This window comes from Chiloscyllium plagiosum, unplaced genomic scaffold (assembly GCF_037043375.1).
Source record: "Chiloscyllium plagiosum isolate Xiang-an unplaced genomic scaffold, Cpla_swu_hap1 HiC_scaffold_6, whole genome shotgun sequence".
NCBI lineage: Eukaryota > Metazoa > Chordata > Chondrichthyes > Orectolobiformes > Hemiscylliidae > Chiloscyllium > Chiloscyllium plagiosum.
In genome coordinates, this window is record NW_028270144.1 from 3,894,610 (window position 1) to 3,918,005 (window position 23,396).

The window sequence follows — 23,396 nt, forward strand, 5'->3', positions numbered from 1 at the left end:
AGAGAAAGGAGAGAGAAAGGGAGAGAGAAAGGGAGAGAGAAAGAAGGGAGAAAGAGAAAGAAAGGAGAAAGAGAGAAAGAAAGGGAGAAAGAGAGAAAGAAAGAAAGGAGAGAAAGAGAAAGAAAGATCATGTGACTACATTTTATCAAATCATACATAATAGCCACATTTTCCTAGGATAAAGATTCTTTAACTGTCTTGGTGATGTGTACAATTGTATATTACTCAGACACACAAGATAAACTGCAGCAAAACTGAAAAGGTTGTGACAAAATGTATAAAACTTTTATTGCAGATAATACATTTTAATACATTTTTCACTGTTTATGATTCGAGCTTTTATTTTAAGAGCAATCATGCTGTGTTGCGAAACTGGGTTCATCTCTTAAAGGCTGCAATCGTCGGTGCACACTCCGATATGGTCGAACAATAGGGGGGGTCCTTCACTCCAATAGGACATTCTATAATAGGGTGAATAAAATAAAATGTTACCTGTTATAGCTAGTTCTGTGCAACTAGCTTACTGAATGAAACCAAAATGAAATAAATGTAATTCTATACTCATTGTGATTTAGTCCAATATTGAAGCTCATGCATTGAGCAACTGGTAGATTTTGACAAATCAGTTCCACACTTTAAGGCTGAAAAGTGTTAGCTGGAAAACCACTCTATACTACAACGTCTTGGGGGCCAGCAAAATGAATACTATGCATAACTTTGAATGAATTATTCACAATTAGCATGCAAGATACTTAAACTCTGTTCATTATGAGCATGGACCGGAAATGAAACATTTTGCTGTTAGTTGTAAACTTGGGTTGAACTTCACATCAAATTGGAAATAAAATGCCTTGAGTGAATAATAGATTTTACATTTTATTCAGGTGTTGCAGCATTACAATTAGAACCACTGATATGTCCTACTGAACATCAGAATCCATACCTTCACTTTACAGCAATGGTTACAAAATCAACAATTATCTCTAATTATATTTATAATTATTATATGCCAAAATGTTATTCTCTTCAGTCAGTCGTGTGTTGCTTTTCTTAATAGCAAATTAGTGTATATTAGTGTGCAACAAGGGTTAAGATATTTCCATATCACACCACTAAGTAACAAAGTAAAATACACGAAACAGAGTCACAGCTTGAAAAAGCAGATAAAGGGTCAATTATAAGCCGAAATATTTCTTTGGCAAGCTAACTTGCAGGAAACACAAGTCAGAAAATGGTGAGCTCAGTCACCAATTCTCCATATTCTAAAACAATTTGGTGCTGTTGCCACGTGATGTGCCTGACAAGAGAGTCAGGTCCACGAACATGTCACACGAGCACATAAAATTTAAGTTGATGACTTGAAATTTGAAAATGCAAACAATAAATGAGTCAGGTATTGGCATGTATTTAGAAAAGGAGACAGGTGTTGTGAATTTCTTATATTTGTTTATAGTGAGGAATGTGTCTTTCAATGTAAATTCAGAGAAATAGGTAAGAAAAATCTTTTAAAAATTAAGAGCAATTTAAGTAAACTAGAATCTACACCCTCAACTGCACCACACAAGTGCCTTGCGGTGTAGAGTTGGTGTACATTGACATCTCGTGAAGAAAGGATCATACTCTGCTGTAATGGCCTTGATCAATAAAACTTGCCAGTGTCAAAATAGAAATTTCTGGAAAAACTCAGCATCTGTGGAGAGAAATCAAAATGAGGGTCACTCGACCCAAAACATTAATTCTGATTTCTCTCCTGAGGTGATGTTAGATCTGTTGAGTTCTCCAGCAATTTCTTGTTTTGGTTTCCAACATCTGCAGTCCCTTCTGTTTTAAGCTTGGCAGCATATCACATCTAGGCCAATACGTGAAGAGCTGCAACCCAATAACAGTAATTAATGTAGGAGGAGATGCAGAAAATACATTAAAATTAATTCTTGTGGCCATAGAATTTAAAAAAAAAACATCAGCCATAATGCACAAGAGTGCGTTCAAATGTTGATAAGTATGATTGGCAAGTCATACAGATCAACATAAAATGAGTGCATCATTCCTATGGAAAATTCAACAATTTATTCTTCAAACCTAAATCCCTGATGAGCGATGCACTATTGTAGGGAATCAGGTCCTAGAAATTCATCAGCTTTTCCTTTCAAGTTTTTCTAAGTAGGAAACAATTTGAATTCCTCATACCCACCCAACCCTTGATTGGATTCTATTTCCAGTATCTAACAAATTACTTTCCCTTTCTTCATTTCTCATGATGATTTCTCATGTTTCTCCCCCATCTATACTTTTACAAGTATTAGAATCGGTTTTGCTATTCCTGGCCCATTTACACTGACCCTATTTTTTCCAGTCTTTAACAAATTGATCACCAGTTGCTCGTTTCTGAAACATGCCAAATCCTCAGGATTACTTATTTGCTTTGTAACAGCTCATCAAAACCTTTCCCTTCAACACCACGCTGCACCATGTGCATTGTATTTGCTCTATCATATGCCAAACGAAGAAAGATTTCATCGGGGTAGTCTGCATGGCTTTAATCAGAGGGAAGTCATTCTGAACAAATCTGGCTGAATCTTTCAAAGTGGTGACCAAGTATGTTGATTTGGGTTGTGCAGCTAATGTAGTTTAAATGAATTTAAAAGCCATTCACAAGGTCCACATGGGAGAACGATAAAGGTAGCAAAAGAACCAGGGTAATTTTGCAAGTTAGATCCAAAATTAGGTTAGTAGCAGAAGGCTGTCTATACGACTTCCACAGGTATCAGAGGTGGGTCCCTTATTGTCTGTGAAAGTTAGGACTGCAGATGCTGGAGATTAGAGTAGAGAATGTGGTGCTGGAAAAGCACAGGAGGTCAGGCAGCATCCTTGGAGCGGGAAAAATCAATGTTTCGGGCAAAAGCCCTTCATCAGGATGAGGCTGGGAGCCTTGGGGGTGGACAAATAAATAGGACGGTGGTGGGGCTGGGGGGGGGGGGGGGGGGGGGGGGGGAGGTAGGCCCAGTGCCCCAGAATATCTCATGACACGGTGGTTGAAGTAAATACTTTGGTCCCTCAAGCCTGAAACATGAGAAATTATCACAGAGTCATAGAGATGTACAGCATGGAAAGAGACCCTTCTGTTCAGCTCGTCCATGCCATCCAGATATCCCAGAATTTAGTCCCATTTGCCAGCACAAGGGAAAATAGTTTGTTAGATACAAGAAATAAAATCCAATCAAGGGTCGAGTATATATGAGGAATTCAAAATTAGAGAAATTTGAAACAAAAAGCTGATGAATTTCTAAGATCTAATTCCCTATAACACTGCATTGCTTGTGAGATATTGCCTGGTATGGAGCATTCCAGTTATGGAGAGGGGCTGGATAAGCTAGAATTGCTTTCTTTGGAGCAGAGAAAATTGAGAAAGGGCCCTGAATGAGGTGCATGAACTGGGTGGATAGAAAACAGCTGCCCCCTTAGTTGAAAGGTCAATAACAAGGGGTCATACTTTCAAGGTAATATGCAAGAGATTTAGAGGTTTTGAAGAAAACTGTTTTCACCTGAGGCAGGTAGAGGGTCTGGCATGTACTGCTTGGGAGTGTAGTTGAGGCAAATAGCCTCAGCCTTGAAACAGGTATTTGGATGAGCACCTGAAGTGTCATAAAATTGAAGGCTTGCGGCCTAATACATGAAGTGGGACTACTGCAGATTTAGTGTAGTTTTGGTGGCAGACACAACAGGCCGAAGGCTTCTTCCATATCATAATGATAGATAAGTGGCAAGACTAAGAATTCTGAGATTATATCCTTTCAGGTTCTGACTTTTAATTTGGATACTGACCCTTCAAACTCTTTCACTTCCCTATTTAAATGGCTTTCCACATGACCATGGCATTGTCAGTTTGCTCAACCACCCTGCAGCAATCAACCTCCATAAAAGGTTGAAAATATCTTCCACCTATAGATGAAGTCATAGCTATGGAACCTCCAGCACTGCATCCTGAATCCCATTAATTCCTGTCTTTCAATCATACCCATTTTATTGGAAAGGCCTGAAGTATAAGAGAAGACGATAAAAAAAAATTAACCAATATGTCGGCGGCCAGGTTTGCTACTGCTGCAAGGGAGGGTTCAAACTAGATTGGCAGGGGGGTGGGATCCTCAACATCAAGGAGGCAAGTGAGAGGCTGGAAGGAGTTACCGTAATCAGAAATAGTAAAGGGAAGAGACAGGTCAGGCTGGAACATGACTAGGAGCAAGGAATGTCTGTTGGATGAAATTACATTTATTTCAATGCAAGAGGGCTGATAGGTAAGGCCGATGAACTCGGGGTGTGGGACGAGGATGTTACAGCCATTACAGAAACATGGCTAAGGGAGGGACACGGAAGCTTAATGTGCCAGGGTACAAGAACTTCGGGCAGGACAAGAGTGATTGAAGGAGGGGAGGGGGAGTAACATTTTTGACTAAGGCGAATATCATAGCAGTAGTTAGAGATGAAATAACTGAAGGATCATCCAGTGAGGCTTTGTGGGTGGAACTAAGTAGTAAGGAAGGAAGGAGATGGTGATGTTACTGGAGTTGTACTATGGCTCTCAAATAGTCAACGGGAATTCGAGGAATAAATCGGCAGGGAGACTGTGGAAGCTTGCAGGAGCAAGAGGGCTGTCATATTAGAGAATTTTAATTTTCCTAACATAGACTGGGACTGCCATAGCATTAAGGGCTTAGATGAAGCGGAATTTGTTAAGTGCGTTCAGGAAAGTTTCCTCAGTATAGAGGGTCCTACCTTGGAAGGTGCAAAACTTGACCTACTCTTGGGAAATAGGTCAGGACAGGTGACAGAGATGACAGTGGTGCAGCACTTTGGGGACCAGTGACCATAGTTCTACTAATTTTAAAACAAGTTATGGAGAGGGACAAAACTGGTCAAGTTCTAAACGGAGGCAAGGCAAATTTTGATGGAATTAGACGGGAACTTGGAGGGGCTGGTTGGAGTCGTTTGTTTGCAGACAAAGGGACCTCCGGCCAGTAGTAGGCCTTTAAAAGTGCGATAGCTAGAATTCAAGTCAGCAGAGTGATGGAACCTGTGATGTAGTGCCAGTGCACAGGAGGATGAGAGTAGGGAAGACACGGACAGGATTTCACAGTCACAGGAGTGTGCTGGCAGACAGCAAGTGTATCTACTTCAATGGAATAAGGTAGGTGAGCTTGCAGCAAGCATAGGTACCTGGGACTTCGAAGCTGTGGCCATTTCATAAAGCATGGTCAGGAACGGCTCTTGCAGGTTCCAAGGTTGAGATCTTCCATTAAGAACACGGAAAGCGATAAAAGAGGGGGAGGTGTGGCTTTGTTAGTCAAGGTAAGTATAATGGTGGCCGAAAGAGCTCTTAACAAGTACAGGGGAACCTTGATTATCTGAATGAGATGGGCAGGCACTATTTCGTTTGGATAATCGATTATTCGGTTAATCGATTAAATGACTTTCCTCTGGCGCTCAGTTTTTAAAGTCTGCGCCCATTCAGAAGACTAGCAGCACCCCACAGCGCGTGAGACCCAGTCCCCAACACTGCCCACCCACCCAAACACCTTCCAACAATGCCCGCCCCCCAACCCCGTCCAACACTGCCCCCGCCCCTAAACCCCATCCAACATTGCCCATCTGTCCACCACCGTTCCCTCTTTGGAACAGCCGGACTGGACACCAACAAGACTGCTGCTGCTGCTTTTGTAGGGCGAGTCTCCAAATAGCGCACACAACTTTTTGACAGGTTCCACGTTTGCCCTGTACAGGACAATGTTGGAGAAATTATCTGGGGAAGGGGGTTTAGGGTACATCCGTGTAGAACCCCAGGAAAAGAATAGCGAGAAAGACAGGGCAGGAGGTCAGTCATTTGGAGACGGTGCCTGTTTAATCACTGTAAACAAAAGATGCGATCACTGTTGGAAACACGTCTTTTGACGTAATGCTTCTGTCAGGACCTGGAGATCTCCTTCAGATAATCCGATTTTCGGATAATTGATATTCGGATAATCGAGGTTCCTCTGTACCCATCTACTGTGGTGGTATGGGCTGAGGTTAGAAATAGGAGAGGAGGGGTCACACTGCTGGGAGTTTTTTTTATATATTAGGCCTCTGCAAAGTTCCAGGGAGGTGGAGGAGAGGATCGGCATAACTATTCTGGGCAGGAGTGAAAGGAACAGGGTGCTCATTATGGGGGACTTAAAGTTCCCAACACTGACTGGAAGTGTTATAACTCAAGTACGTCAGATGGATCAGTTTTTGTCCAATGTGTGCAGGAGGGTTTCCTGACACAGTATATCGAAGGGCTGACAAGGGGAGGTCACACTGGATCTGGTACTTGGTAATGAACCAGGCCAGATGTTTGATTTAGTGGTAGGTGAGTACTTTGGAGAGAGTGACCATAATTCTGTTACGTTTAGTTTAGCGATGGAAAGGGCTAGGTACATGCCATAGGGCAAGAATTATAGATGGGGGAAGGGCAATAATAATGCCATTAGGCAAGGCTTAGGAGGCATAGAATGGTAAGCAAAATGCAGGGATGGAGACAATTGAAATGTGGAGCTGGTTTAAGGTACAGATATTACGTGTCCTTGATAGGTATGTCCCTGTCAGGCAGGTAGGAAGTGATAAGGTAACGGAACCGTGGCTTACTAAAGAAATTGTACCTCTTGTTAAGCAGAAGACAGAGGCTTATGGTGAGATGAGATGGTTCAGATGAGGCAGTGGAGAGTTATAGATTAGCTAGGAAGGATTTAGAGAGAGAGAGTTAAGAGGAGCAAGGAGGGTTCATGAGCAGTCTTTAGTAGGTAGAATAAAGAAGAACCCTAAAGCTTTCTATAAGCATGTGAGGAATAGGAGGATGACTAGGGTAGGAACAGGGCCAGTCAAAGACAGCAGTGGAAAGTTGTGTGTGGATCCTGTGGAGATCGGAGGTGCTAAACGAATTAGAGAAGACTGAGATACAGGCTATTAGACTTGAAAGGATTGAGGTTAGTAAGGAGGAGGTGTGAATTCTAGAAGGTGTGAAAGTAGATAACTCCCCTGGACCAAATGGGATTTATCCGAGGATTTTCTTGGAAGCTAGGGAGGAGATGGCAGAGGCTTTGACCTTGATCTTTGAGTTGTCATTGTCTACAGATTTAGCACCAGAGGACTGGAGGATTGCAAATGTTGTGCCTTGTTCAAGAATGGCAGCAGAGATGACCCAAGTAATTATAGACCAGTGAGCCTTACCTTTGTTGTAGCAAACATTTTGGAAAGGATTGCAAGAGACAGGATTTATAATCACCTAGCAAGCAACAATTTGATTGGAGATAGTCAACATGGTTTCATCAAGGGCAGGTCATGTCTCACAAACTCATTGAGTTTGAGAAGGTGACCAAGCATGTGGAAGAGGGAAGGCAGTTGACATGATGTAAATGGACTTCAGTAAAGCCTTTGATAAGGTTCCAAATGGTAGGCTATTGGAGAAAATGCAGAGGCATGCGATTGAAGGTGATTTAGCAGTTTGGATTAGAAACTGCTTTCTGTAAGAAGGCAATGAGTGGTGGTTGATGGAAAATATTCAGCCTGAAACCTAGTTACAGGTGATGTGTCACAAGGATCTGTTTTGGGACCACTGCTGTTTATTATTTTTATAAATGACTTAGATGCAGGCATAGACGGATAGATTATAAGTTTGCAGATGACACTAAAATTGGTGGACAGTGTGGAAGAATGTTGCAGGTTGCAGGGGGACTTTGATAAACTGCAGAATTGGGCTGAGAGGTGGCAAATGGAGTTCAATACAGATAAATGTGAGGTGATTCATTTGGGAATAACAATAGGAAGGCAGAACACTGGTTCAATGGAAAGATTCTTGGTAGTGTGGATGCGCAGAGGGATCTTGGTGTCCATGTACACAGCTCCGTGAAAGTTTCCACCCAGGTTGATAGTGCTGTTAAGGAGGCAAATGGCACATTAGGTTTTATTGGTAGAGGAATTGAGTTGCAGAGCCATATCATGCTGCAATTGTACAAAATGAGAGTGCGGCCTCACTTGGAATATTGTGTACAGTTCTGATCGCCCCATTACAGGAAGGATGTGGAAGCAGTGGAAAAAGTGCAGAGGAGATTTACCAGGATGTTGACTGGTCTGGAGGGAAGGTCTTATGACAAAAGGCTGACAGACTTGGATCTGTTCTCAGTGGAGAGAAGGCAGCTAAGAGGGGATTTGATGGAGACATACAAGATGATCAGAGGATTACATAGGGTGAACAGTGAGAGTCTTTTTTCCTAGGATGATGACAGCAGCTTGTGCAAGGGGCCATAGCTACAAATGTGAGGGGTGATAGATTTAAGACAGATGTCAGAGGCTGGTTCTTTACTCAAAGTGGCAAGAGCATTGAATGCCCTGCCTGCCAATGTAGTTAACTCAGCCAAATTAGGGGCATTTAAACAGTCCTTGGATAAGCATATGGATGATATGGGATAGTGTAGGGGGGTGAGCTTAGATTAGTTCAGAAATCAGCGCAACATCGAGGGCCAAAGAGCCTGTTCTGCACTGTATTGTTCTATGTTCTATGAGGTCTATGTTCCTGTGAGGGCAAGGTTGGCAGGAATAGGGAACCCTGGATGACAAGAGATATTGAGGCTTTGACCAGAAATAAGGAGGCGTGGCTCAGGGACAGGCAGGTGGGTTCAAGGGAATTCCTGTAGGTAGAAAGGGAACAGAGGAGTGCAAAAAAATAAAGAGGGCATGAGATAGTCTTGGGTGAGAAGATTAGGGTGAATCTAAAAAGGTACTTCAAGTATATTAAAGGAAAAAGAATAACTAGAGAGAGAATAGGGCCACTCAAGGTCCAAAGCAGACATGTATGTGTGGAACGGGAAGAGATGGGTGAGCTCCTCAACGAATATTTCTCCTTTATGCTTACCATGGAGAAAAGCAAGACGACGTGGGAACTTGGGCAAGTTAGTGGTGATATCTTGGGGACAGTCCAGCTCACAGCAGAGGTGGTGCTGGATGTATGAGAATGAATGAAGGTAGATAAATCTCTTGGTCCTGACCAGATATATCCAAGAACACTGCAAAAGGCTAAAGAGGAGATTGTGGCGGCTCTGGCTGACGTATTTGCATCATCGTTAGCCACAGATAAGGTCATGAAAGACTGGAGGGTAGTGAATGTTGTGCCATTATTCAAGAAGGATTGCAAAGAAAAGCCTGGGAACTATAGGCCAGTAAGCTTAACATCTGTGGGAGGTATGTTACTTAAGATTCTGGACGTACAAGATATACATGCATTTGGAAAGACAGGACTTGATTAGGATAGTCAGCATGACTTTGAGAGTGAGAGATCATGCTTCACAAATTTGTTAGAGTTCTTTGATGAAGTGACCAGGAAGGTTGATGAGGGCAGGGCGGTAAACCTATGGATTTCAGTAAGGCCTTCGATAAGGTTCCACATCATAGGCTGCTCTGGAAGGTTAGGTAACGGGGAATCCAGGGGGAGCTGGCAAATTGGATACAAAATTGGCTTGATGGCAGAGAGCAGAGGGTAACAGTAGAAGGATGCTTGTCGGACTGGAGGCCTGCAACTTGTGCCTCAGGGGTCAGTGCTGGGCCCATTGCTGATTAGATTAGATTAGATTACCTATCGTGTGGAAACAGGCCCTTCGGCCCAACAAGTCCACACCGACCCGCCGAAGCGCAACCCACCCAGACCCTTTCACCTAACACTACGGGCAATTTAGCCTGGCCAATTCACCTAGCCTGCACATTTTTAGATTGTGGGAGGAAACCGGAGCAGCCAGAGGAAACCCACGCAGACATGAGGAGAATGTGCAAACGCCACACAGAGTTGCCGGAGGTGGAAATTGAACCAGAGTCCCTGGCGCTGTGAGGCAGCAGTGCTTACCACTGTGCCATCGTGCCGCCCTGCTGCTTGTTATCTATCTCAATGATTTGGATGAGAATGTACAAGGAGCAATTCGTAAGTTTGCTGATGACACTAAAGTAGGTGGTATCGTGGACATGAAGAAGGTGATCAGAAATTGCAGCAGGACCTTGATCAGCTGGGGAAGTGAGCTAAGAAATGACAAATGGAGTTTAATATACTTAAGTGTGAGATCTTGCATTTTGGAATGTCAAATCAAGGTGAGTTTCATGTGAATGGTAGGGCCTTAAGGAGTGTAGTGGAACAGAGAGATCTTGGAGTTCAGGTGCACGGTTCTCTGAAAGTGAAGTCACAGGCTTTTGGCACACGGGCCTTCATCAGTCAGGGCATTGAGTATAGAAATTGGGAATTATGATGCAGTTATACAGGACATTGGTGAGGCTGCACTTGGAGTAATGTGTTCAGTTTTGGTCACCTTGTTATGGGAAAGATATTATTAAACTGGAAAGAGTACATAAGAAATTTACAAGGATGTTGCCAGGACTCAATGGTTCGAGCTATAGGGAGAGGATGGACAAGCTAGAACTTTTTTTCTTTAGAGGGTAGGAGACTGAGGGGGGGATTTTATAGGAGGTATATAAGATCATGAGATTCATGAATACAGTGAATGCACGGAGTCTTTTTCTCAGAGTTGGGGAATCAAGGACTAGAGGGCATCAATTTAAGGCTGGAGGGGAAAGAATAAAAGGGAAGCTGAGGCAAATTTTTTTTTCACTCAAAGGCGATATACATATGGAATGAGCTGCCAGCAGAAGTGGTCGAGGCAGCTCCATTAACATTTAAAAGGCATTTGGACAAATACATGGGTAGGGAAGGATTAGAAGGACATGGGTCAAGTGCAGGGAAATGGGGTGAGAGTGGACAGACATTTTGGTCAGCATGGACCAGTTTAGGCCAAAGTCCTGTCTCCATGTTATAGGACTTTGAATGTATATTGCAGATAAGGTCCAGCATACACTTCTGGCAGTACATTACACAAGATTGTGACCATATTGGAAAGATCAACTCCAAAAACAGCTTACAAGGACATTGTAGGAATAAATAATTTTAGCTATGAGGAAAGACTGGATATGTTGGGTTTATTTTCTTCAGAACAGAGGCACCTGTGGGGGATAAAACTATGATATTCCTAGATACAGTGTACAGGAAGGGTCTATTTACATGAGCAAAGACTCTGAACTGCTGCATCACACTTGTAGTAGGTACTCCCAAAATGCTGCTATCAAAGTTGCGCCAAGCGTTTGACTCAGCAACACTGCAGGGATGGTACATAGATGTTAATAACTAGAAGCATGAACTTAAACTAGCTGGTGGAAGGAAGAAGGGCCTCTGAGGAAAATACCTTTCATGCTGACAAAACTCCCTGCTCAAGGAGCAGCAGCATAAGAAAACCTTAAAAAAGAAACTTGGGAATACGCACAAAACCTACTGTTCATATTTCAAGCTGTTTAAACTGAAATAAAAACCACAAAGAGAAAACATTTATACAGCATGTTTTAGCCCCAGTCAAAATAAAAATAATATCCAACAAACTTTAAAAAAATTCTGCAAACTCAAAATGTGACAAATAGTATAATAGAAACAAGCAGCAAAATCAGTCTCAAGATAAAAGAAAGGAAATTTAATTCAGATACTGGTTAATTTCCTTTGCACCTGTAACATTTAATACTAAAACCAAACAAATACCAGGTAATGACTATCTTCAACATGAGAAAATCCAACCATCTCTGCTCAATACTCACCAGCATTACCACAGGCACTATTCCACCATCAATATCATCGAGTTAGTACAGTTGAGAAACTGATTTAAACTAATTATGTAAAAAGGGTGGCTGCATGTGGTATGTCAATCCTGGAACACACCAAACATAGCAAGAGACTTCATTGGGAATGTAGAGAGATAAGGATATGGTATCAGAAGGAGTACACAAAATTCCAAACAACCATTTACCCAATCCTTCAACCACCAAAACCGTCTGCACACAGCAGAGCCGATAGATCACTCACTGGATCGATCACTCTCATCCAAACTCCTGGAACTAGAGTGGAAGCAAATTATCCACGATTCCAAGAGACTGCTGAAGTTGGTGGTGAAGTGGGAGATGGCACGGGACAGGGTGACACTAGGCACACAAACACACAAGATGCCCGCTGAGCCATATTCTGGATCAGTGGTGCTGGAAGAGCACAGCAATTCAGGCAGCATCCGAGGACAGGCAAAATCGACGTTTCGGGCAAAAGCCCTTCATCAGGAATAAAGGCAGAGAGCCTAAAGTGTGGAGAGATAAGCTAGAGGAGGGTGGGGGTGGGGAGAGAGTAGCATAGAGTCTGTGATAGCGAGTTTGTTTCAGGACATGGTTGAAGAGCTTCAGGGCTGAGGAAATGACCTGGGAGTTGCAGGGGGAGAGAGACTCCCTGAGATTCTTGGAGAGAGAGGAGGAAAACTTCTTCAAGGCGGGCATCCTTGCAAGAGGATTCGCAGTAGGGTTAAAATCACGAGGTAAAAACAATGACTGCAGATGCTGGAAACCAGATTCTGGATCAGTGGTGCTGGAAGAGCACAGCAATTCAGGCAGCATCCGAGGACAGGCAAAATCGACATTTCGGGCAAAAGCCGTTCATCAGGAATAAAGGCAGAGAGCCTAAAGTGTGGAGAGATAAGCTAGAGGAGGGTGGGGGTGGGGAGAGAGTAGTATAGAGTCTGTGATAGCGAGTTTGTTTCAGGACATGGTTGAAGAGCTTCAGGGCTGAGGAAATGACCTGGGAGTTGCAGTGGGAGAGAGACTCCCTGAGATTCTTGTAGAGAGAGGAGGAAAACTTCTTCAAGGCGGGCATCCTTGCAAGAGGATTAGCCATAAGCTGGCCACTTGACACATAAAATGGCTGCCGGACAACAATATGGAGAGAAAGACAGCAGAGAAAACACAGATACTGTCTGGGGCCACCAGAATGCCAGCACAATGCACTCAACCTAGCTGCTGGGTTTAAGGTGAGTGGGGGGGGTGAAAACACACGAGTAGCGTATACTGCCCAAAGTGTCTGGGTCCAGACCTTTGATAGAAATGCTAACTGTTTGATACAGACTCAATACAAAGTGCTAATAGCCAGGGCTGCAGTCCTTCTCAGGAAGGAGAATTAGTGCCCATTACTACAGTAATGAACTTCCGCTCAGACACTGAAACTGACCACACTGAAATTAACAAAGGCTGCACTAGAACTGACAATGACTGCACCAAAACTATCCACAATTCTGCAATATTTACAATAAACAAACCATCTTACAGAGACAATAACCTCATCACTGACCTATTGTATCACAAAATATACAAAAGTATCTGGACATGCGCTCTGGGTTGAGAGAAGACTCACAGCTGCCCAGTGTGCCGTTGGTGTCTTTCTCCCCCCGGAGCTCCGGGATTTCCTTGTACAGGAAGTTAGGTAGAAATTTAAAAAGGTCCTCAAGGGTAGTAATATCTGGATTACTCCCAGTGCTATGAGCTAGTGAGGGCAGGAATAGGAGGATAGAGCAGATGAATGCATGGCTGAGGAGCTGGTGTATGGGAGAAGGATTCACATTTTTGGATCATTGGAATCTCTTTTGGGGTAGAAGTGATCTGCACAAGAAGGACGGATTGCACCTAAATTGGAAGGGGACTAACATACTGGCAGGGAAATTTGCTAGAACTGCTTGGGAGGATTTAAACTAGTAAGGGGGTGGAGATCCAGGAGATAGTGAGGAAAGAGATCGATCTGTGATGGGTACAGCTGAGAACAGAAGTGAGTCAAACAGTCAGGGCAGGCAGGGACAAAGTAGGACTAATAAATTAAACTGCATTTATTTCAATGCAAGGGGCCTAACAGGGGAGGCAGATGAACTCGGGGCATGGTTAGTAACATGGGACTTTCAAAAGCTGATTGGAAGCAGAGGTTCGCAGGTAAAGGGACAGCTGGAAAATGGGAAGCCTTCAGTAATGAGATATCAAGAATCCAGAGAAAGGAGATTCCTGTCAGGGTGAAAGGGAAGGCTGGTAGGTACAGGGAATGCTGGATGACTAAAGAAATTGAGGGTTTGGTTAAGAAAAAGAAGGAAGCATATGTCAAGTACCGACAGGACAGATTGAGTGAATCCTAAGAAGAGTGTAAAGAAAGTAGGAGTATACTTAAGAGGGAAATCAGGAGGGCAAAATGGGAACATGAGATAGCGTTGGCAAATAGAATGAAGGAGAATCCAAAGGGGTTTTACAAATATATTAAGGACAAAAGGGTAACTAGGGAGAGAATGGGGCCCCTCAAAGAACAGCAAGGCGGCCTGTGTGTGGAGGAGCAAAAAATGGGGGAGATACTAAATGAATATTTTGCATCAGTATTTACTGTGGAAAAGGTTATGGAAGATATAGACTGTAGGGAAATAGATGGTGACATCTTGCAAAATGTCCAGATTACAGAGGGGAAGTGCTGGATGTTTTGAAACAGTTAAAGGTGGATAAATCCCCAGGACCTGATCAGGTGTACCCCAGAACTCTGTGAGAAGATGGAGAAGATTGCTGGGCCTCTTGCTGAGATATTTTTATCATCGATAGTCACAGGTGAGGTGCCAGAAGACTGGAGGTTGGCAAACGTAGTGCCACTGTTTAAGAAGGGCAGTAAAGACAAGACAGGGAACTATAGACCAGTGAGCCTGACCACGGTGGTGGGCAAATTGTTGGAGGGAATCCTGAGGGACAGGATGCACATGTATTTGGAAAGGCAAGGACTGATTCGGGACAGTCAACATGGCTTTATGCGTGGGAAATCATGTCTCACGAACTTGATTGAGCTTCTGAAGAAGTAACAAAGAGGATTGATGAGGGCAGAGCAGTAGATGTGAACGATATGGACTTCAGTAAGGCATTCAACAAGGTTCCCCATGGGAGACTGATTAGCAAGGTTAGATCTCATGGAATACAGGGAGAACTAGCTATTTGGATACAGAACTGGCTCAAAGCTGGAAGACAGAGGTGGTGGTGGAGGGTTGTTTTTCAGACTGGAGGCCTGTGACCAGTGGAGTGCCACAAGGATCAGTGCTGGGTCCTCTACTTTTTGTCATTGACATAAATGATTTGGATGCGAGCCTAAGAGGTACAGTTAGTAAGTTTGCAGATGACACCAAAATTGGAGATGTAGTGGACAGCGAAGAGGGTTACCTCAGATTACAACAGGATCTGGACCAGATGGGCCAATGGGCTGAGAAGGGTCAGATGGAGTTTAATTCAGATAAATGTGAGGTGCTGCATTTTGGGAAAGCAAATCTTAGCAGGACTTATACACTTAATGGTAAGGTCTTAGGGAGTGTTGCTGAACAAGGAGACCTTGGAGCGCAGGTTCATAGCTCCTTGAAAGTGGAGTCGCAGGTAGATAGGATAGTGAAGGCGGCGTTTGGTATGCTTTCCTTTATTGGTCAGAGTATTGAGTACAGGAGTTAGGAGGTCATGTTGCAGCTCTGCAGGACATTGGTTAGGCCACTGTTGGAATATTGCATGCAATTTTGGTCTCCTTCCTATCAGAAAGATGCTGTGAAACTTGAAATGCTTCAGAAAAGATTTACAAGGATGCTGCCAGGGTTGGAGAATCTGAGCTACAGGGAGAGAGGCTGAACAGGCTGGGGCTGTTTTCCCTGGAGTGTCGGAGGCTGAGGGGTGACCATATAGAGGTTTACAAAGTTATGAGGGGCAGGGATAGGATAAATAGATAAAGTCTTTTCCCTGGGGTTGGGGAGTCCAGAACTAGAGGGCATAGGTTTAGGGTGAGAGGGGAAAGATATAAAAGAATCCTAAGGGGCAACGTTTTCACGCAGAGGGTGGTACGTGTATGGAATGAGCTGCCAGAGGATGTGGTGGAGGCTGGTACAATTGCAACATTTAAGAGGCATTTGGATGGGAATATGAATAGGAAGGATTTGGAGGGATATGGGCCGGGAGCTGGCAGGTGGGACTAGATTGGGTTGGGATATCTGGTCGGCATGGACGAGTTGCACCGAAGGGTCTGTTTCCATGCTGTACATCTCTATGACTCTATAATAAACTCTGTCGTTGAACCCCGACTCTGACTCAGAGGCTGGCGATTTTCCCCACAACGATGGTAATGAGGGGTTGGCAATTCTGCAGCAAGTTAACTCATAAACCTCCCCAAATTATCCACCATCAACAAGACACAAGTCAAATCTAACAGATATTTTGCATCTGCCTTCACTAAACTGTATGCAAGTAACATTCCAGAATAAGTTGTAAATCAAGAAATGGGAGAGAGAGGAGGAAATCCAAGAAAATTACAATCACCAGAGAAATGGTACTGAACAAATTGCTGGAGTTGTGGGTCCTGATGGACTTCATCCTCAGGTTCAAAAATCAAGTGGCTAGTGAAAAAGTTGATGTATTGGTTTTAAATGTTCAAAATCGAAAGAGAATTAATGATGGATTATTTCTTCTAGATTAGAAAATAGCAGACCTCTTATTTCAAAAGAGATGGAAATAAGCAGGAAACTACAGGCCAATTAGCTTAACATCTGTCATATGGAAAAAGGTCAAAGCCATTTAAGTTGCCACAGCAGGGCCTTAGACAAGTTCAAAGTAACCAGGCAGAGTCAAATAGTTTTGTGAAAGGGAAACCATGCTTAGACAACTTATTAGGATTGCTCGAAAGGCTCATTAAAGATAAAGGGAAACCAGTGAATGTACTGTACTTTGATTTCTATCATGGCACTTCACAAAAGTTTTACATACATTTGTAGAAAATAAAAGCTCATGGTGTAGGAGGTAACACATTGATATGAAGAGAAGATTAGTTCATTGACAGGAAATATAGAATCGGCATAATTGGGTCAATTTCTGGTTGGTGAGACATAACAGGTGGCGTGTCACAGGGAGCGGTGTTAAGACCTCAACTGTTCACAGTTTATGCAACCGAATAAGACGAAGGGACGAATAGGATGGTTGCCAAATTTGCTGAAGAAATATAGATAGGAAGATACATTTTAAAGGAGGATAAAAGGAGGCTGCAACAGTACGAAAATAAAGTGAGTAAAAATAAAGATTTGGCAAAAGGAGTCAAACATGGGAAGAATGTAAAATTGTCTATTTTGAAGGAAACATAAAAGCAGCAAAATATTTAAATAGTGAGACTGCAGAGCTGAGATGCTAAACGTTCTCAAGTTTTCAACTGCATGATTTGCAAGAGGTTAGTAAGTAGGTACATCCAGTTAGGAGAGCTGATGGAATGTTATTGTTCATTGCAAAGGGAAGTGAACAGAAAGTTTCCCTGTTCAAGGAAGGATGTAAACATACTGGAAGCTGTTTAGGGAAGGTTTGCTAGACTAGCATCTTGAATAAGTGCATTGTCTTAAGAGGAAAGTTTTGACAATTTCAGCTTGTAGCCTCTGGATTTTATGAGTAAGAGGTAATTTCTTTGACACAGACAAGACCTGAGGGGTCTTGACAGAATCAATGTGGAAAGGAGGTTCGCTGTTAAGGAGAATCTAGAACCAGGGATTACTGTTTCAAAATAAGTGGTTGCACAGTTAACAGATTTATTTTCTGAGATGCATGGGCTTTTGAAACACAGATCCTGAAGATGGTATTGGAAGAGTTTTTGAATATTTTTATGGCAAAGCTAACTCTACGCTCGATGAGCAATGAATGAAAGGTTATCAGATAGTTGAGAATATGGAGTGAGGATAAAATCTGATCAGCCACGATCTTAGTGAACGGCATAGAAGGCCTGAGGGATAAACAGCCTTCTTCTCTTCCTCATTATTAGTATGCTCATATTTCTACTTGCCTTGATAGGACTGGCTCCTATAACACCAGGAAGCCTGACAGCATGCAAGACAGAACGTGCTTGGCATTCCATAGCCCATGCAGTGCACTAACTTACTTAAGCTTCTTCCATTTGCACTTTCAATCCTGCAACCTCTTAACTGAGCAGCAAGGGTAGCAGATGCATTAGAACATCAACAACTGACAAGTATTCCCCCAAATACAAGATCCCGAAAACACACTTCTTCATTGCAATTTTCAAACACTGATCCAAACAGTAATATATCTGCAGCCGTTCAAGAAGGCAGCTCAACAAATACATTAAAGGGAAATTAGAGATGGACAACAAATGCCAGCCTTGCCAGAGATGTTGACTTTTCAATCAAAATAATAAAGGTATATATTTAAATCTGGGTAGTTATGGTCCAGAACTGACAATATACATTCAGCATACAATTCATCATCCTCATTGTTTTCCCCTCACATCTTTCAATGAGCAAGCCGATACACTTAATGAAAGAAAGTAACGAACACAAATTTTGGAAACAGCCCAAATCTAGATGCAGTGGTCACTGAAGCATATTCAAAAAGGTACTGAAAACTCACTAGGCATCATGAATTTATTGAAAGGAGTTCATCAAGTCCCCACTTTGAATGTGAATCTTATTAGCTATCATTATTGTTTAGCTACTTTGTTTTAGTGTCACTTTGTTCAGAGTTGATAATAGGATTGCATAACTTGTTTGTTGTTATTTGCCTCCTCCAACTTCCTGACCCTCCTGGTCACTGCAAGGCTTGTCTTGCTGAACCCTGCAATTAATACTGACCTCCCCTTTCAATGACACTCCCTTCAGTGGGTCACCTTATCTGTGCAACCCTGCAAGTCAAAGCTGTTCATCTCATCACATAGTCATTCATAGAGTAAAATCTCACAGAGCTTTCAGGACAGTGAAACAGCAAGTGGAACGACAGCAAGACTGAAGTTAGGCAAGAACATTAGATGGCAATCCAATGTTTTAAAAACCATGCTTTTGGTTTTGACTGCATTGCACAGGATGAAATATGCATCGCAAGTATTAAAACTAGAATACAAATTTGCAAAAGTCTTCACACTTCACAATTTCATAAGCAAGAAACAACCTGGCAATTACATAGCACCCTTCACAATGGACAATGCATCTCTGCAAACAAAGAATTTGCATTTTAAAGCCTCATGCAGAAAACACCAATACTTCGGACAGTAATTCTGATAAAATCTGACTGACTTCTGACAAAATCAACATGCAGATGCTGGTAATCTGAAATGAGAAAAAGAAACTGTTGGGGAAATACAGCAGGTCTGACAGCATCTGTTAAGAGAAAAAGTTAACATTTTAAGTCCAATGTGACTTCTTCAGATCTCAACAGCCATATTGGATTCAAAATGTTAATTGCTTTATTTTTCCTCGAAAGATGCTGTTGGATTGAAGTTTCTCCAGAACTTTGGCTTTATTTTACATATAACACTACATGAAATATCTGACATTACTTGGTCCCTCACGGTTGCCCTGAAGGTGCGTGGCTGGAACCCGTAATGCTCTGATTCACAGGTAAGAATGCAACCATCGAGACAAAACAGTTACTTAAACTCAAATTAACATTGCATTTTTCAGAACAAAAACCTGTTCTTTTAAACAGAAAGAAACAGTCTGAATTTCCAAATTGCAGGTGTGGGGAAATTAGGCTTGTCCAAATTTGGTCTGAAGCAGACGTAACTAAAAATGCTATTAAATTTTAACATGGCTAATCAGGAAATGGAACGGTCATTCATTTCTCACTTGGCACCGCTCTTCCCATGTACATTTCTTCACCCAGCATCCATCTTTCATTTTTCTGTTTTTCTGTATTAAAGTCTCTACTCCCTTATTCTTAACTTTCTCTGCCCTCTCTACACTTTTCAGCAGGGGCCCACACCACTTGCAACCTCCTGCATGTCATTAACTTTTCTGCCATACATGTATCTCATCTCACCTATGACCTGACCAGATCTTGACTGACATTGAAGATACTGTTACAACTGAACTACTGTGCCAGGAGTTAATAGAGGAAAAAATATCACAACAACAATAGGAGATAGTGAGGACTGTAGATGCTGGAGGGTCAGAGTGTGGTGCTGGAAGAAGTGCAGCAGGTCGTACTGGGCCCAGTCCTGATGAAGGATCCTGCCCGAAATGTCGACTCTCCTGCTCCTTGTATGCTGCTTGACCTGCTGCGCTTTTTCCAGCGCCACACTATCAACTCTGTCACAACAACAATGAAAAGGAGTAGTGGTTTTTTGCAATCTGAAGATTTACATAAATCAGAAACCAATGGTTTGGGTGAAGAATGGGCATAAATAAGAAGGGTATTTTAAGCTCATAATGGGTTTGTATCTATATCATATAAAATCTTGCATCACAAGAAGCATTTGCAATTAAAGTTGCAGACAAGTGGATGAAAATTTTATGGAATAACTGTCTATTTGCTGACATCATACTGAGCTTCTCAAGTTACCCCAAAGGTAAATACTAGTTTTGAAAGATTGCCTTCAGTTTGAAAGTATAAACTTAAATTTAAAATTAGTCTAATTTTATGAGCTACTGTTAAAGATTAATACGAGATCAATATGTAGAGCAACATAACATTTCCAATAACACACACACACAAATAGTATTACGATCCCCTTAGAGACCAATAACATTAAAAAAGAAATTCAAACTTCTAGCTGAAAACGATAGGACAAAATTTAACATTAAGATTTTTACTGCAACAAACACCAAATACTATTGACGCAGGCAATTTGTATAACAGATCATTTATTTCTAATGTAACCAATAAATCTACTTTAAATCTTTATACTACCCCTGAAACCAACATTCAATTCTCCCACCATCAGACTGAAGTGATTCTTCATTGTTTCTTTCCTTTCCCAACCTGGTCATTTTCAGTCCCAGAACAATGTAACAGTGATTGTTTTTTAAACTCATGTCAACTAGGTAACCGCTCCAGCCTAGTTTCAAATCCTCAAGCATTTGGTATTTTGAATCCAAGTGTAACCTCCCAATCACATTTCTGTGCAGTGAAGCAAAGACTCTTAGCTTCTCGCTTCCCCCCCACCTCTACCCCAGATCCTAGCATACTGCTAGTGTCCGAGCGTTTAAAGGGTATCCTCAAAACCTTTACACACTCAAAGCCCATCACTATATCAATATTAATAATGGGGGGCTTGCGCTGAAGATGTGCTGATTTGCCAATCTCAAGACTCCAACTCTGAAAACTTGGGGGTAAATGAACTTAATGCATAATTGTTTATAAACCAACATTTTTAACACCATCTTAGGATTTTGAAGGCTAGAAGCTAAACCATTGTAAACACAGATGATGTAATCTTTATCTCCTTGTGTGAATATCTTGTACCTTCTCCCCTAAACTGGATGCACAGTCCTGATATATAATCTTGTAAATCTCATTACTGCAACAAAATAGTCACAAAATAAAAATGCAAATGTATACCCACCCAAAATTCCTCCTGAAGTGGTTTAATGTTACTTAGAAGAACTTCTTCATAGTTGCCATAATCTCTGAACATAACAACTGCTGTCACTCCTGAAGGATGAAGCGCCTGAATTACTGCCCGATAAAACTGCAAATTGAATTCAACAAAATTAGGAAAACCTAGCTGCATGGGTAATAAAATTATAGTTGCAGGCCATAAATGAAATTTAGAGCAAATCATGGCATTCAGTAACAGGACATTTCAACTCTATATGAAACTGTCAGGTCATTACAATCAAAACATTTTTGAAAATCCATAATTATGAAAATGTGTAACTCAAAATCCAGTAGCATTGGATTTTTAGATCAGACGTAATAAAAAATTCTACTAAATCCTAACATTAAATAGAAAAGACAACGGAAAATGGAGAATTTTTTTTATCGAAACACTGTTACATGATGCACAACTCCCAGCTATAGGGAGGATATTGTCAAACTTGAAAGGGTTCAGAAAAGACTTAAAAGAAGGTTTCCAGGGTTGGAGGGTTTGAGCTATAGGGAGATGCTGAATAGGCTGGGGCTGTTTTCCCTGGAGTGTCAGAGGTTGAGGGGTGATTTTATAGAGGTTTATAGAGGTTACAAATTATGAGGGGCACGGATAGGGTGAATAGCCAAGGTCTTTTCTCCCCCCAAGTGTAGGGGAGTCCAAAGGTATAAGGTGAAAGAGGAAAGATTTATAAGGGACCTAAGGGGCAACATTTTCCAGACAGTGTGGTGCTTTTACGGAATGAGCAGCCAGAGGTTGTGGTGGAGGCTGGTACAATTACAACATTTAAAAGGCATCTGGATAGGTATATGAATAGGAAGGATTTAGAGGGATATGGCACTAGATTAATTTAGGATATCTGGTCAGCATGGATGAATGGGACTGAAGGGTCTGTTTCTATGCCGTACAGCTCTATGATTATAATGAGAAAAGTTTCTTTCAGGGAGTCAACTTTATTATTTATCTTTTGCAAGATAAATAATAATTCATGCATCAACATAAAGGATTAACCTCCTTGGAAGGAGAAACCAACAGAACTTGAAAGGATCGCTGTATATGAACTTCAACAAACTAAACACTCAAAATGATAAGAATCAAAGACCACCAAGGAGCTTTACAATTTGAGCTTACATGAAAAGGGAGGAAAAGGAATACTGAATACAGTTAGAGTACAGACGTAACAAGATATTTAGGAGTGTACAGGGACTAGAAACCTTAGAGCCCCTTAAATTTTTTTGTGGGACCTGTTGTTCTGCATGTATTGTGCTGTTAAACAATAACTTTTAGTAGGCGCAGGTGTCATTCGATCACATATCCTTGTCCGGCAAAACTAATTGTTATTGCCATAAATTAAGGAAAAAATGCTTGAGACTTCGAAAGATTCAAAACTTATATAATTGGATCAAATTTCAGTACTAAATTGAGATGAAAAGTTGAATGTTAAATCGCATCATAGCAAATTTAATTATGCAAGTTTTGTATATCCTTTATTAGAATCAGTGAAATGTTAAACCAATGTTTCATTTACAGTTAGAGTTCTTGTTGTCTTTGAAGTTCTATAGATAACATCACTAATTGTAGAAATAGAACAATCTTGAACAATGGTGGAAATGCAGAGAAGGGAGACTTAAGGTCTGAGCCTAGACAACATACTTGCCATGCCTAAAAAAGGACAAGCAACTCTCCGTTCTGATTTTTGGGGTATTTCCAGAGGTTGGGTCATCCCAAAGTAGATGTGCTATAGTCAACACGTGACACTTGTACAAGCCAAAGTAAATAGAAGCTACATGGAATTGGTCAAGTTTTCCACCTAGGGGATGAATAGAAGAACATAACAGAATAGAATCCCCACAGTGTGGAAACAGGCCCTTCGGCCCAGCAGGTCCACACCGACCCTCCAAAGGGTATCCCACCAGGCCCATTTCCTTATTACTGTTCATTGACCCCTGATGAATGCACCTAATCTACACATCCCTGATCTATGGGCAATTTAGCATGGCCAATTTACCGAACCTACACATCATTGGATTCTGGGAGGAAACTGGAGCACCCAGAGGGACCCCACACATACACGGGGAGAATGTGCAAACTCTAACCAGGGTCCCAG

The 23,396-nt window shown here is 41.9% G+C and overlaps 1 protein-coding gene across 3 annotated transcripts in view; it reads right to left on the bottom strand.

Moving 5' to 3' along the window:
• Nucleotides 1-23,396, bottom strand: part of tdrd3 (tudor domain containing 3) — a 143,591-nt gene that overhangs the window by 25,191 nt on the left and 95,004 nt on the right. For 2 of the 3 annotated variants that reach the window (XM_043691162.2, XM_087987866.1), the window contains one exon: nucleotides 21,266-21,391. In XM_043691162.2, the coding sequence (XP_043547097.2) occupies nucleotides 21,266-21,391 (126 nt within the window). Of the gene's footprint in view, nucleotides 1-263; nucleotides 462-21,265; nucleotides 21,392-23,396 lie in introns of those variants that run through there. The other variant, XM_043691164.2, reaches the window with a different exon arrangement.